The sequence below is a fragment of the Dama dama genome, chromosome 2 (assembly GCF_033118175.1).
Source record: "Dama dama isolate Ldn47 chromosome 2, ASM3311817v1, whole genome shotgun sequence".
Classification (NCBI taxonomy): domain Eukaryota; kingdom Metazoa; phylum Chordata; class Mammalia; order Artiodactyla; family Cervidae; genus Dama; species Dama dama.
In genome coordinates, this window is record NC_083682.1 from 17,553,657 (window position 1) to 17,567,645 (window position 13,989).

The following is a 13,989-nucleotide window of genomic DNA, read 5'->3' on the forward strand; positions in this document are numbered from 1 at the left end:
GATTCTCCAGGCAAGAATACTGGAGTGGGTTGTCATTTCCTCCTCCAGGGGATCTTCCCTACCCAGGGATCAAACCTAGGTCTCCTGCATTATGGGCAGATTCTTTACCACCTGAGCCACCATACATTCCAAACACAGGCCTTGGTGAGAGGTCTGCTGATGGTAACCGAGAGCCAGTGTCCCGGATGAGTTAAACTGAAGGACGGGTTTTTGTTTTGCTGACAAACCTACCACAGGCATCATCCCAGATGTCACCATCGAAAAGCAGCAGAACAAGAAAGAGTCATGAAGAACTGAAAATAAAGCAGGATAGAGGATATGGGATGGGTTCACAGGAGAAAAGGCTCCTCACGCAGCTCCTGAGGTCTCTGCTTCCACATTCTCCCACAAGGCATGGCAGAAGGGCTCCATGGCCACCATGAAAATAAACAATTTTTATTGAAGTAAGTTAATGTAAAATATTACACAATCACAGGTATATAATATACTGACTCACAATTTGCAAAGGTTACACACTCTGTTCATAGTTATTATAGAATATTGGCTATATTCCCCATGTTGTACAGTATGTTCTTGTACCTTATTTTATACCAAAAATAAATAAATGAAAGAAGAAAGCAAGCAGTTGTCCACGTCATAATATAGGTGTGGGCCAGTCTTCATGGGCACCATGGGGGCAGGTGTAGGGCGGTGTCCTTTCACTCCCAAGTGGAAGTGTTAGTCACTCAGTCATGTCTGACTCTTTGCGACCCCTGGATGTGAAGTGATGTCTCCTCTTGGACTTCCCACATGTAATCGCAACTCAGCTTGCCCCAAATAATCATCCTAGTGACCAAGTGTTGAGTTCTTACAAGCACCAGGCTCTGTGCTCATAGTTTTATTTGAGTGTATATATGTGTGTTAGTCAATCAGTCGTGTTCAACTCTTTGTGATCCCATGGACTGCAGCCCACCAGGCTCCTCTGTCCATGGAATTCTCCATGCAAGAATACTGGAGTGAATAGCCATTCCCTTCTCCAGAGGATCTTCCTGATTCAGACATCAAACCTGGGTCTCCCGTATTACAGGCAGATTCTTTACCATCTGAGCCACCATGGAAGCCCCTTCCCCCTGAAACAGGAGGAGGGGCAGACTCATCAGGAAAGGATGCAGAATCCCAAGTGATTTTCACCATCCCTTCCCATCTGGGCCTCACCCAAAGAGGCGTCCACCCCGGTGCCAAGTAAGACTGGGCACGGCCGTCTCCGTGGGAGGAAGCCAGGGGACTCCCAAGGCAACTCAGCCTCCCTTGGACTGGAGGCTGACGGGCTATTTCCACCTCCACGCTCTCTATTCCAACATTCTTCTGCCTTCGAGGAGCTGGGGATCCCCTGGCACTGGCTTCTTCGGAAAAACCAGGTTGGCTTGTTCAGAGAAGCAAAGGCTGCGTGAGGCCTGTCTTCCTAGAAGGGAAATGCCCATCGGAGCCTGGCCTCAGCACAGGCACCTACATCTCCATCTGCTGTGAATATGCATCCTGGCTTCCCGTTCCACATTGTCCACAGCTCTCCTGACCCCATCACACCATCGACTGCACCCAGGCCTGCACGGTCCATGGTGAGGGCAGAGCAGGGAGCAAGGAAAGGGGTGCAAGCCTTCACTTCAATCAAACATCATACAGAGTGGTTATGACGTACACGGAGGTTCTGTATACACTGCCAGTTCCCATTTCACCAGGAATCGGTACTATAACATTCACAGCGTTTTCGGTGGATTTTCTTCTCTTGGGTTTGATAGTCCAGTGCTGATAAAAGCAGGTGCCTTTCCCAGTGTGCAGACCAAACAGGTAGACACGTGTGAGGTATTTGATACGTACCACCCTGAGCATCTCTCTCCACACATCAAGGATCAACTGGTTTCTAGAAGTCTCCCAGTTCATATACAGACATCATTGAGAGTATGAGGATGCCCCCTGAGAAGGACAGGCTTCTCTCTTGCTCCTGACCTGTCAACTTAATCCTTGGGTACCGGGCACTCAGAAGTCCCTTGCTCCACACGCTCCTTGTGCACTAAGATAAGAGAGCCTCGGGGAACAGAGCAGGGACCGAGGCTGCAGGTCCACTTTCCAACAGGGGACCCCATGGGGAGGCTCAGCCCAGCTCAATGCCATGTTAAAACGCCACCAGCTGGGCTGTGAGCACAGAATGTTGAGACTCCGTGTGGACATGCTGGCTGGTCCCTGCTGACTGTGTGACATTAGATAAGACACTGGGCTTTCTGTGCCTCGACACCCTCGACTGTAGAATGAAAGGAAGGGACATGACACTCTCCAGTGGCCCTCTCAGCTCCCAGGGCTCTGCTTTCCTACGTAAATTAACAGGACTCACCCAGGTGGTGGGTGTGATGGGGAGGTCATGCCTGCTTTCCTGACATCACAGTAACACTCACTGGTGAGAAGATTGCATCCTAATTCCCAATAATCAATCTTGAGTCCAATCCAAGCATCTCTAAAATGCCTAGGAGCAAAGAGCCCCAGGCAGGATCCAGCAGATGATACTGCTGGAGCCCTTTGCGATCTCCTTAATGTACTGGTGGGTGAATGATGCAATTTTAAGCTCCTACATTAGCTGCTAAGAGGACGCCAGAGAAGGGACTGAGATGATGAGATCTCCAGGAGTGATGGTTCCAGAGGAAAACTACACATGAGCTGAAGAAGATGGTCTGTAAGCAGGACATGCAGGACAGAGCCTCTTCTCTGCCGAGTGCGGCCAGGGCTCACCGTGGGTTTACCTTAGACGCGGGTTCTTCAGATGCATCTGGGGCAGCTCTGACTCTCCCAGAGAGGCTCACGTCACCCGTATCTCTCTAGTCTGACACCCCCAGCCATTTCCCACCTGATCTACTGCAGGGGCCTCCTGGCTGGCCCACACCTTCTGAGTCTGCTCCCTTCTAACTCACTCTACACCTGCACAGGAGCGAGATGAAAATGTAGGTCACGATCCTCAGCCCCAGCAGATGAGCCGCATCAGCGGTGTTCCATCACTTCTAGAATGAAGACCAGGACAACTAACATGAGCTTCCAGGGCTGCTGGCCTCCTGTACCACACGCCCTTCCTCCATGCTCCAGACAAACAGGACGATGCCCTCTGGTCCCCTCTGCTCCTGGTCTCTGCACGTCCTGTTCTGTCTGCCTCTTCCTACACCTTCCCCTGGGTTTGAATAATTTCTGCGTTTCATCCTTCAGCTCTCAGCTCAACTGTCACTTTCGCAGACAAGTGGTCTTGCCTCCCTGGCAAGTCAAGCCTTCCCTGCAGGAAACTGTGGCAGCCCCCGCCTTCCCTCCAACAGGACTCACACCAGCCTAACTTCCCTCCATGGGGGCACGGACTTGAGACACACGGTCTCTGCCACGAGGCCGTGAACATCTTGAGAGCAGGGACCCCGAGGACTTTGTTCAGGCTTCTTGTTCCCAGCACAGTGCCTGTCACACAGTAATCACTCAATAAGCAACATGTCAGACAAGCAAATGTGACTGGGACTTGTGGCGTCATCATCAGACAGGAGTAAGGCAAGACCCCTGCTGCTCAGAAGCCCACAGTCATGAAAGAGCAAGACTGAAGTCAGCTCGGCTGTAAGAAGTGACTAGGGACAAACACAAGAAGCCCTGTCTCCATTTCCTCAGACTGGCTGAGCCCTCTGACCTGGTCCTGTGAACATGAATCCATCGAGGTGTCACCCGCTCAGGCATGACTTACCCTGTAATATCAGGGTTTGCCCTAAACCCAGCATCCTACTTACTGAGGACACACCTCCTCCTTGTAGCATCCACAGGCGAGTCTGAGTCTGAATTTCTAATAATCGGGGCCACCTCATGAGTTTCCATGCTAAGTCAATTCAGTTGTGTCCAACTCTTTGGGACCCTATGGACTGTAGCCTGCCAGGCTCCTCTGTCCATGGGATTCTCCAGGCAAGAATACTGGAGTGGATAGCCATGCCCTCCTCCAGGGGATCTTCCCGACCCGGAGGTCAAACTGGAGTCTCTTACTTCTCCTGCATTGGCAGGCGGGTTCTTTACCACTAGTGTCACCTTCCCAGATTGGCTTAAACTTGAGTGATTTTGGTTCCCATGAGGCCGACAGCCAACATCAGGGCCCATGTCTGTTTACTGAGAGATCCTCACTCTCAGGTGTGTCTGTGGCGACAGGCGACGTGACATGCAGAAGCACTGTCCGCAGCTCTGAGCCGCCGCGTGTGTGTGTGGCTGGAAGCTCGGGCTGGTGTTTATTGACAAGCGTGAAGACTGGAATGAGTAATCACTACAGCACTTCCACCTCCCATTAGCAAAGCCTCTCTCTCAACATGGAAAAGCTGATGGGTGGCCCAACCCAGGGGCCCAGATGCCTGAGGATTCGATGAAGGGAACAGAAAAGGGTGGAGCAGAGAAGCTGACGCTTGGTACTCGTGTGACCTGGATGGTCACCGTGCATGTGTCCATTCGTCCATCTCCTCATTCGTTCAGTTCACTAGCACTCTGTGAGCACATGTTCCGTATCTGTCACTGTGCAGGGCACCCCATCATGTGACTGGATGCGTTTTGTACCCCGAAGGACCACAGTCCAGGCAGCAAAGCGAGACATAACAGGAAGAATCACTCTAAAATACCCGAACTCAACAGTGTTAAACAGGAGAATCCTGGCCTCCTGGACTGGGCAGTAAGGAGGGAAACCTAACCTACTCTAGAGCATCTAGAAAACTCTCCTAGGAGAAACTAGAGCTGAGCCCCGAAGGATGGAAAGGACATTTATCCAGAAACATCATGAAAGGAGGGTCAGGTGACCTCACAGGGGAAACCCCTGGGGAAGGAGACAGCATGGTGTTTGGGGACTGAGCCCAGAGCGATACGGAGCCGGGGGCAGGCCGTGGCCTGGGGACCAGGTTGATTGCCTTGGACTCCGGTCCTAAAGCAACCAGAAGTCTGCATAGGGCTTTAAGCAAAGAAAAGACAAGCTCAGGATTGGACAGTATCTCCCCTGCCTATCTCATGATCGCTTTGAGAAATGAGCAAAACCCAAGATGAATCTCCCAGGTAGACCACAAGGCAGGAAGATGGCATTATCCTCAGTACAACCACTAAGCAAACTTCCAAGAGCGGTGACACAGCCTCTGTAAACTCTCTATGAAGAAATGCCACAAGAATGGCCACTCAAGCTGCTTCAGAGGGTCTGTACTCTGAGACGTGGAAGGTGCTGGTCCGCCTGGGGTGGGTGTCACTTACCATTTCCCAGGAATGTGTGAGCAGCCGCTCCAATCAATGGCCTGTGTCCCACCGCATCGATCCATCTGGGCCTTTCGGGGGTGTCTCAGCTCAGCATCTCTGCTCATTAAAGGAAAGTGCCTGCACCATAATGATAATGCCTCACACTTACCCAGCGCATCGCCCAGGGGTGTCTCAAAGCATTCGGCAAACATTTAATTAAGTTAGCCTAGTGACTGCAGGGGAGCCCCCAGCCTCTGGGCACCGAGGGATCTGGGGGGAGGGAGGCACTGGGGAACCAGGGTCAGGCTCCATCCCCAGGGTGGGTGGGGGGATGCACGGGGTCCCTACATGGCTGGGGAAGCGCTCCCGTGCATGGCCATGGTGGAGTGCGGTATAAGCCGGGTGGAGGCCAGCCCCCAGGGGCACCCACAGGAGAGCACCCGGGCTTGTGGCTACAACAAAGGGCCCTGGAGGGGCAGAGATGCGAGTCCCGAGGGACAGGCTGCTTTCCTTGTGGGACTGTGGATGTGACGGGGAGGGAGACTGAGCTCTGACTCGGAGACCTGTGTGGGGGGGGCAGGAGTGGGTTTAGTGAAGGGAGGATGTGTATTCTCACACCTACAGGAAGGGAATAGCAAGTACGTTTGTCTTCAAGTTTATCCCTGATACAGGGTCTCTTCCTGCCCATTCTCAGGATTACCCTCAGTGCCATGCGGGGCCCTATGAGCACCCCCACCTTAGGGCACAGACTTGTAGAAATCTAGCAAACAGAGCCACGTCCTCCCCCCCACCCCCGTTACTGCCTCCCTCCTTCAGGGAAAGGCACAGGCGGCCAAGGCCTCGTGGGTTGAGAAGCAAAGACTCAGTTTTCCACCAAGAACACGAAGGCGCTAGAGGGCGGATGAGGCTGGCCTGAAGCCCGGCACCTTCAGCGGGGTCAGGCAAGTCGGCAGAGGAGAGCGGGGCCACCCCTGGTGAGGCCAGCCTGGCTCCCTCCTCTGAGCACCCGTCCGGCCCCCGTGTTTGGAAGGTGCCACCCAGCATCGCGAGTGGTGTGAACGCCCACCCCTGCTGACGGGGCTCGCAGGCAGCCCCCAACCATCTGTGGGCCGACGCCCGAGATCTCCCGCAGGAACAGCCAGCCTGGGCATCCAGGCCTCATCTCCACCCAGGCAGCTGTCGGCGATGGCAACAGCCCAGGGCTCAGGTCCAGTGAGCCCAGGACCGGAGGTCACGGCCCAGAGGCTGCAGGAGATGGCCCGGAGCACCGACTGGCTGAGCCTGACACAAGACCCGAGGGCAGAGCACCTGAGAAGCCTGCAGAGAAGCATCAGGGACCAAAGGGGCCACATCCGTCCCTCGTCCTCCACGCAGAGAAACCAAGGCCCAGGAAGCTCAGGGTCTGTGGGCCACAGCGTCGGGTCCAAGAGCAGGAACACTGGAATAATTCCCTGTTTCATGGACCCTGCTCTTAAGGCAGGAGGACATCTTACTCAGCAGACTGTGTAATCAGAACCTGGATAAACGAAGCTGGGACTGGACGGCTGGTTATCACCATGTGACAATGACTTGTGCGTCGTCGTATGCTCCACCCTGCCTTCCAACTCCTGCACCACAAGGAAGGCCCGCTCCCCTCCTGAGCAGCAGCCTCTTCTTTCTGCCCTATTGCTGGAGACCAGGCTGGGTTTTCTCTGTTCACCTTGTGATCGGCTAGCCTACATTTTTGGCTATTCCATGCAGTTGCAAACAAGAAGCAAACGCTGCTCAAACCCGTGCTAGACAGGACTGGTAGACTGAGGCCCAGAGGACAGCTCAGAAGGTGACAAGCAGGAGGTCATGATCTCAGCATGGAGACAGAAGCCCTCCAGATCACAGAGCCAGTCCTGCCACCAGGGAGCTGGGCCTCTGACTGGGGTGACTCTGCGCTTCCAAAACTGAGCCTTGGCCGTAAAGACAGCACCCCCACGCCCACCCCCCTGCCCTGCTGGGTCTCACGCAGAGGGAAGAAGGCAGGCCCAGAGAGGTTTGGACTCGAATGCTTCAGGCTGTGGACAGATTCTCAAGTACAGACAAAGTGAGCATAGAGGGACCAGGGATGGGGGGTGTTTGTTAGAAATGCCCATCTGCGGTGGGGGTAGGGGTTCTTATGTTAATCTGCACCACCCCCACTCTTCACTCAGGCTTGCTTCCCACCCACTCCTGTTCCACCAAGGCCCCGGAACCCCAGTTCAGAAAGGCTCCCTGCCCAGGCCAGTCTCCCCTCCTGTCTGGAACCACAAGAGCCCCCACTCTAAGCACGCAGGGTCTCAGAAACACCTCAAGCCCAAGGTGACAACTAAATTGTCCACCGAGTCCCCTCCCCATCTCACGTGTGGGCTCACTATGGTTTCCATGTGTTGCTGCCTTTCCCGTCCTAGAGAGTCTGCCTAGAAAAGCAATGTCCGGCCATCCTCCCCCTCCCAGCTCCTGCCCACCCCCCAAGACATCAGGTGACAACAACATTAGCCTTAAAATTATTCTGGGATGGAGACGAGCATTTCACCAGGAAACAGAACACTGCAGAATGAAATGGCATCGCGGCCCAACCAGGTCAGGGCTGCATTATTGCATTAGCCTCTGCCTTTAGACGCTGGGAAAGTACATGGCTAACGAGCTGGTGTTAACCCCGAGGGGAGGAAAGGCATCATTAGAAACAGGGGCAGAGTCTAAAAACACAGAAAGGAAGCACAAGAAGTGAGGCGGCAGTCACCCCTGAACTTCGGGGCACAGCCAGGCCCGGCTTCCCCGCAGGACCCCTCCTGAAGTGACGCTGCTTTCCTTTCTCTGGGAGCCTCCAGGGCCAACTTTCCTCCTCTTCCTCCTCCTGGGGGAGGAGGCCAGCTCCCAGCACAATCACCAGGAAGAGCAGCCCTCCCAGCAGAAATGTCTCCCCCTACGTGGCTCGCTGAGCTTATCCCCTGAGGACAAGGGGTTGGGGGAAGCCGTGCCCTGGAGCAGAGCCTGCCTCAGGTGGGGGTGCCTCTGTCCCCACTGTGGAGAGGAGCCCGTTGGGTACTGGGTGCCCTGCACCTCTAGGGGGAGGCATCACAGGCTCTGCTCCCTTCAGGATGCACTGCAATGCAGCTCCAGCACCCTCCAGGGGCTCACTCCCTCCCCACTTTGGAAGTGCAGTGTTCAGAGAGGAGCCCAAAGCCACTGAGGCTGGGAGGGTGGTCCCAGCGCTGCTGTCCTGTCAGCTCTGCTCTAGCTCAGCAAGAGGAGGGGGCACTGGGTGCCGGGGTCCCTGAGCTATCACCCAGGCAGGGACTGGCACCCATGGGGAAGTTTGTCTCCTCACGTGGACCCACAGTGCCCACCTGGCTCCCTCCACACTGCTGCAGAAGGTACTAAGAGCCCCTTGGTCTTCCCTCCTGAGCCTGTGGAGACCCCCTCCCAGGCCTGAACCTGGAAGAAGAGGAGCAGCAGCCCCCACTCTGAACTTCTCAGCCTAGAACATGGTTGTGCAGAGCCTGTCTTGGCTGGGAAACATGCAATTTTAAAACAGCATCACATAGCATTATACAATGGAATTCCTCTTTTTTTTTTTTTTTCACTCCATCCTCTTCTTCCCACTTCCCAATAAACTTTTCATTTTTCTGATTTCACTTTGGTAGCTTAGAAATACTTAGGCCTTTACGTTCTTAAAAAAAAAAAAGCCAAGAAATTCTGAATATAAAAATGTGAAATTGTGTGTTTTACCCATAACAGGATACGCAAGGCTTAAGAATCTTAGTATTTACATCTATGTATATATGTACATGATTTAAGGTTTAAGTGAATGTGTAACCAAATGCATGAATCTCAATTTGGAAAAAAAAAATGAAAATTCTTCTTGGGCTGGGGCTGAGGGTGGAAACCCCACAGACTCTGAGATGCTGTCTAAACCCTTGGAAGCATAGCCCAGTCCCTTCAGCAGTGTTTGAAGGCTGCCTGCAGGCATTCAGCTGTCTGCTTGCGAACGACACGCGTGCAATTATCAAATCTATTACAACGTGTTGGGTTTTGCAACACTTCCACTAAGCTTGTTCTGGCAGGATTGCAGCATCTTACCTGTGTCGCTGCAGAATTTGCTCCCCCCAAACAAGTTACGGCTGTGCTAGGCGGCACCAGGTTTAAATCACCGGGGAGGGAGGGAAGGTGCTGAGGAGAACTAGGTAAACCCAGATTCCCACCCTTCCCCCGGTGAGAACATTCCCAATTCTGTCAGGGGAAAGTCGCCTTTCAGATGCAGAGGAGGAGGAGGCGGAAAATAGGATTCTGAATTTCAAAGGCACAATCTGCCCATTTGGCGGAAGGGTAAAGAAAGGATGGCGGTGGGAGAACCTTGTAAGAGAAGAAATACTGGAGCAAAGGAGGAGGGATGGGAGAGCAAGGGGCTAGAGAGGGAGTGGGGCGAGGGTGGGAGGGATGGAGGGAGGAAGGGGAGAGGGAGAGAGAAAGGAGGAGAGATGGAAAAACAGAGATGCCGGGAGATAGGAGGGGTGCCGAAATGATGGGCAGAGGAGCCAGGACACCCGCCTCTCTCCTGCTGGTCCCAACAGGAGTGGAGAGAAGGACTGGTTGCTGGGAGTTGAAGCCCCTCTCCTCCGACCCCTGGGACGCAACTGGTTAAAGCCAGCCGGCACAGGGCACCAAGAAACAGCAGTGCCTCACAGCGGGTGCAGCTCTCGAACCCAGCTCACCAGACCCGCCGCCGCCGGGGGGAGGGCGAACCCCAGAGCTGTGCTGCAAGCACCCGTGTGTGCGCGTGGGGGAGAGCTGAGCGGTGCGTGCTCAGGCGCGAGCCCACCTCGACCCGCACACGCAGCTCACACTCCCTGGTCGCCCCCTCCCCGGACACCCCTGCCCCTTCCCCTCCGGCCCCTCCTCGCAGCCGCCCCGGGGAGCCGGAGCCCCTGTTGGGTACCTGGGATGAACAGCAGGGCGGTCGTCACGGAGAAGACGATCCAGCAGGCGGGCTGGTGCATCTTGAGGCTGCGGGGTCCCCGCGGCTGGGCCGGCTGCTGCCGCTGCCGCTGCCGCCTTCCTCTGCACTGAATTCTGAGCAGGTTTAAATCCAATGTTTGCGAAGGGAGGGAGAGAGCAGGAGAGAGGGGGAGCAGGCAGGCAGCGTCTCGGGGTTTTTTCTTGCACAGACACACAACTGGTAAGCACCATCAGCACCAGTCTGTGCGGGGCGCGGAGCAGACCTCCTCCAAGGCTCGCATTGGCTCCACTCTCCTGAGCGACACGCGGGCACTTTGCAGCGGGGAGGCTGGGCTCCGGGGAGCCTCGGTCTGCCCCCCACTCACCCTCGCCCCCGAGCACGAGGCGGACGCTGCTCTGTGGGTGAGGTGCCAGCGCGCAGGGCTTCCTTCCTTCCGTGGGCAGAGGCGCGCCTTCGTGGGCAGAGGGAGGGGCTGGCTCAGGGCGCAAGAAAGGCACTGTGACCAAAGCTCAGGCCAGTTCCTCACTGTCTTCCCTCCTCCTGGTCTCCAGGTGGGGAGGGGACAGGAGCCGAGGCCGCCCACGGGGGTCACTGGGACATTTAGTTCTGTGCCCGCCCCCCGCCCCACCCCACTCTGTCATTAGGAGCCCTTAGAAGATTTCAGTTTTTCCAGCAGGAAGATGGGTGCATCAGGGTTTTCTCCACCAAGGATGCAAGGAGCATTGGCCCGGTTCCCCACAATTAGAACATCCTCAAACCCCAGAGGGGACGCTGTAGACGCTGTAGCAGTTGCTGTGATGATGACGCCAGGGGCAGGGGTGTGCTCAGAATAGACGGACAGGAGGCAGGTTGCAGCAGAAATCACAGGAATCTCCAGGTGAGAGGATGGAGGAGCCTGCAGTTTTCTACCTTCTATCCTGGCTTCTGTCCACAGCCCGTGCGGCCCTACCCCTGAAACAGCCGCCCGCTCACGTGGACCATTCCTCTGGGTGTGCAGTCCCTTCCTGCTCCACAGCTGCTCTCAGGAAGGCCTACAGCCCCCCTCCCGGCCTCCAGGCCTGCCTTAGGCGGTGCTCTCTGCTCCCTGAGGAGGCGCCCCTCTGATGGACACTCTCAATGTCCAGGATCTGTGAAATGAACAACATGGGGTATTACAGAAGGTGCTGGGCACACACAGTAACACTATAAATATTTCTGCCCCCAAGTGACCTCCCGAGAACCCACCCGGGCCTGGATTCCTTCCCAGCTCAGTGTGTGCGCTCAGGCTTATGGTCTGTGTGTGACCGACCCTGTGGGTCTGCCCTCCACCTTCACTGAGATTGCAGACATTTTCCCAAGTGCCTGCCATGGACACATATTCACATGTATCATCTTAGTTCATCCTCATTATAGTCCCACTACTTGGCCATTACTACCACTGGGTTTTAGTAGGCTGAAACTGAAGCTCAGAGAGGTTCAGCAACTTGCTAAAGGTCACACAGCTAAGAGAGTTAGGATTCAAACACAGAGATGTCCTAAAGTGAAATCCTCACAGTTGCCACTAAGTAGCTATGCCTACTACCCATTGCCATGAGTTCTTCTGGTCTAACAGAACAGAGGCCATTTCTAAAAAAAAAATAAGACCTTGTGCTTTTAAAGAAGTAAAACAATCAGTGTTTTACTTGGTCATCACCACCAGGGCTGTAGCTGGGGGTGCATCTGAGGCTCCTGCACCCAAGCATGCACTTGACACACATCTGAGTCCTAGGTGTGCGTGTGTCCTGGAGGCTCCGAGGGCACAGCCTCTGGTCCCTCTCGAGAGCTGATGGGCAGCAGGAGTCAACCTGCCTCAGCCTCTACTGGACCCAGCACAGTGGTGGGCACTCCGGGTACATCTTCTCTGAGTCCCACCTGCACAGATACAGACACAGACTAGTCCCTTCTCCAGCGCCATGAAGTGGCAGAGAACCTAGGACCTTCTTACTCCAAATTCATCTTCTTTCTCTATTTCCCTTCAGTTATATTTGTGTTTTAAAAACCTCCCATTTATTCAACCAAGCTATTTCCTATAACACACACACATGCCCTGCACCTTTAATTAAATTCATGTTTAAGAAACATCAATGTATAACAAGAAATATTTTAGTTTTTCAAATTTGTATGCCTAATAAAACCTTTTCTTGAGCAAACACATAAATATGTATTTTTGCTGATCAATTCTTCTAGTCTATTAAATGATTAAAATATATGTCTCTTTTATTTAAAGAAAAAGTAGGAGAAGAAACGTATAAATGCATATTTAATCAATAGATGGCACCAACTCTGAAAAGAGGTATTACGGTCTACTGGGTCTGTTTAAACACCTTAAAAAATACAAATACAAATAAAAATGCTTCAATGCATATTTACTAGGGGGACTGTTCTTTCCTCTGGGGTAAATAACATGCAATTTTATACCTTCTATGAATCTTTTTTTCCTCCATCTAAAGCAAACAAAATCATCAAAACTGTATTTAAATAGCCACAAGGTAGGAGAACAACCCAACCGAAACCAGGCAATGGTGCTGCGATGCGGACTGTCACCTTCCACTCCTGTGTCTGCACTCATCTTTCCTCTGAGCAGGGACAGCTACACGGTGGACCACTTCAGAGGGAGCAGGTCGGGGTGAGTCCTCCCCCAGAGGTAGCTCTGGGCCCCCCTGCCTCACCCCTGCCTTCCGGCATTGTGACCTTGGATAAGGAATTTAAGAACTTCATCTGAGCTACAGTTTAAAAATGTTGATACGAAAGACCGCATCAATGATTATACTGCCTTTTGGCACTTCATTCACGGCATAAGCATTTATCTCATCATGTACTTACAATGGGCCAGGTAAATACATACTGTGTGTGACATTCAGGAAAACTAGCACAGAGCAGGCTAGAAGCCCATCCTTGCCCACCTAAAACTCACAGATTGCATCTGTGAAGTGATGGAGAAAGAACATAGGTTGATAGGAAAGGACCAAACAAAGATGGCAGTGCACCTGAAGGTGGGCAGGTGGAGACGGTGGGGAGGTGACTGGAGAGACTGGTCTTGGATGGGACTGGCCAGGAGCAGAGACCTCCAGACTGTTCTGGGCAGAAAGCGCAGTCTGAGCAGGTGCGCCAGGGCAGGGAACTCAACCTGTGAGACTCCTAAGGTTCTCTGCACCGTTCCCATTCACCGACTTTGTGCTGAGATCTGCCTGGGGATGACGGATCAGTGTACGTGGAGCCTAATGAAGGGGAAGGAGGGATGGACTTGTAGATATTGTATCGCTGCGTTTTCTTCCTGTAAGAAATTAAAAGGGGCGGATGATAAAATACTACAGATTAAAATCTGACTCCGTCATTGTAGCTCTAAATATTCCAGAATGAACCAGAGCCTCCCGGGCTTGGATCTCCTGAGAGCAAGTTAAAGACGCTGGAAGGCACACAAACTCCTTCAAACCACAAAGGTGCCGTTCGGCTCAAAGGAACAAGGATTTATGAAGCGACAGGTTCACCACTGGAAGAGCGACCCTCATTCTGAAGCCCAGGGACCCCCTTGAGGGCATCTCACCTCTGGTCTCAGCCCTCCGTCTACTCAAATGCATCCCCAGACTTCTTATATGTCCATAGAAGATCTCGCCATGTCCACGAGAGTTCTAACAATGACCACCCAGGACATGTCAGCTCCCTGCTTACTGACTGATGTGTGCAAAAGACTCCCAGGAGACAGAGCTCCTCACGGGTCTCAGACACCTCAGTGAGGGTGTCCCCCACCCCAAGAATCTGGCAGAGGTGAC

At 53.5% G+C, this 13,989-nt stretch overlaps 1 protein-coding gene across 1 annotated transcript in view; it reads right to left on the reverse strand.

The window, feature by feature from the left end:
- The window catches only part of OPCML (opioid binding protein/cell adhesion molecule like), a 1,024,720-nt gene extending 1,013,942 nt beyond the window's left edge, over window positions 1-10,778 (reverse strand). The window contains exon 1 of the mRNA XM_061166659.1: window positions 10,181-10,778. Coding sequence (XP_061022642.1) covers window positions 10,181-10,241 — 61 coding nt within the window. The 5' untranslated portion in view covers window positions 10,242-10,778. The remainder of the gene's footprint in view (window positions 1-10,180) is intronic.
- Between the last annotated feature and the right edge of the window lie 3,211 nt (window positions 10,779-13,989).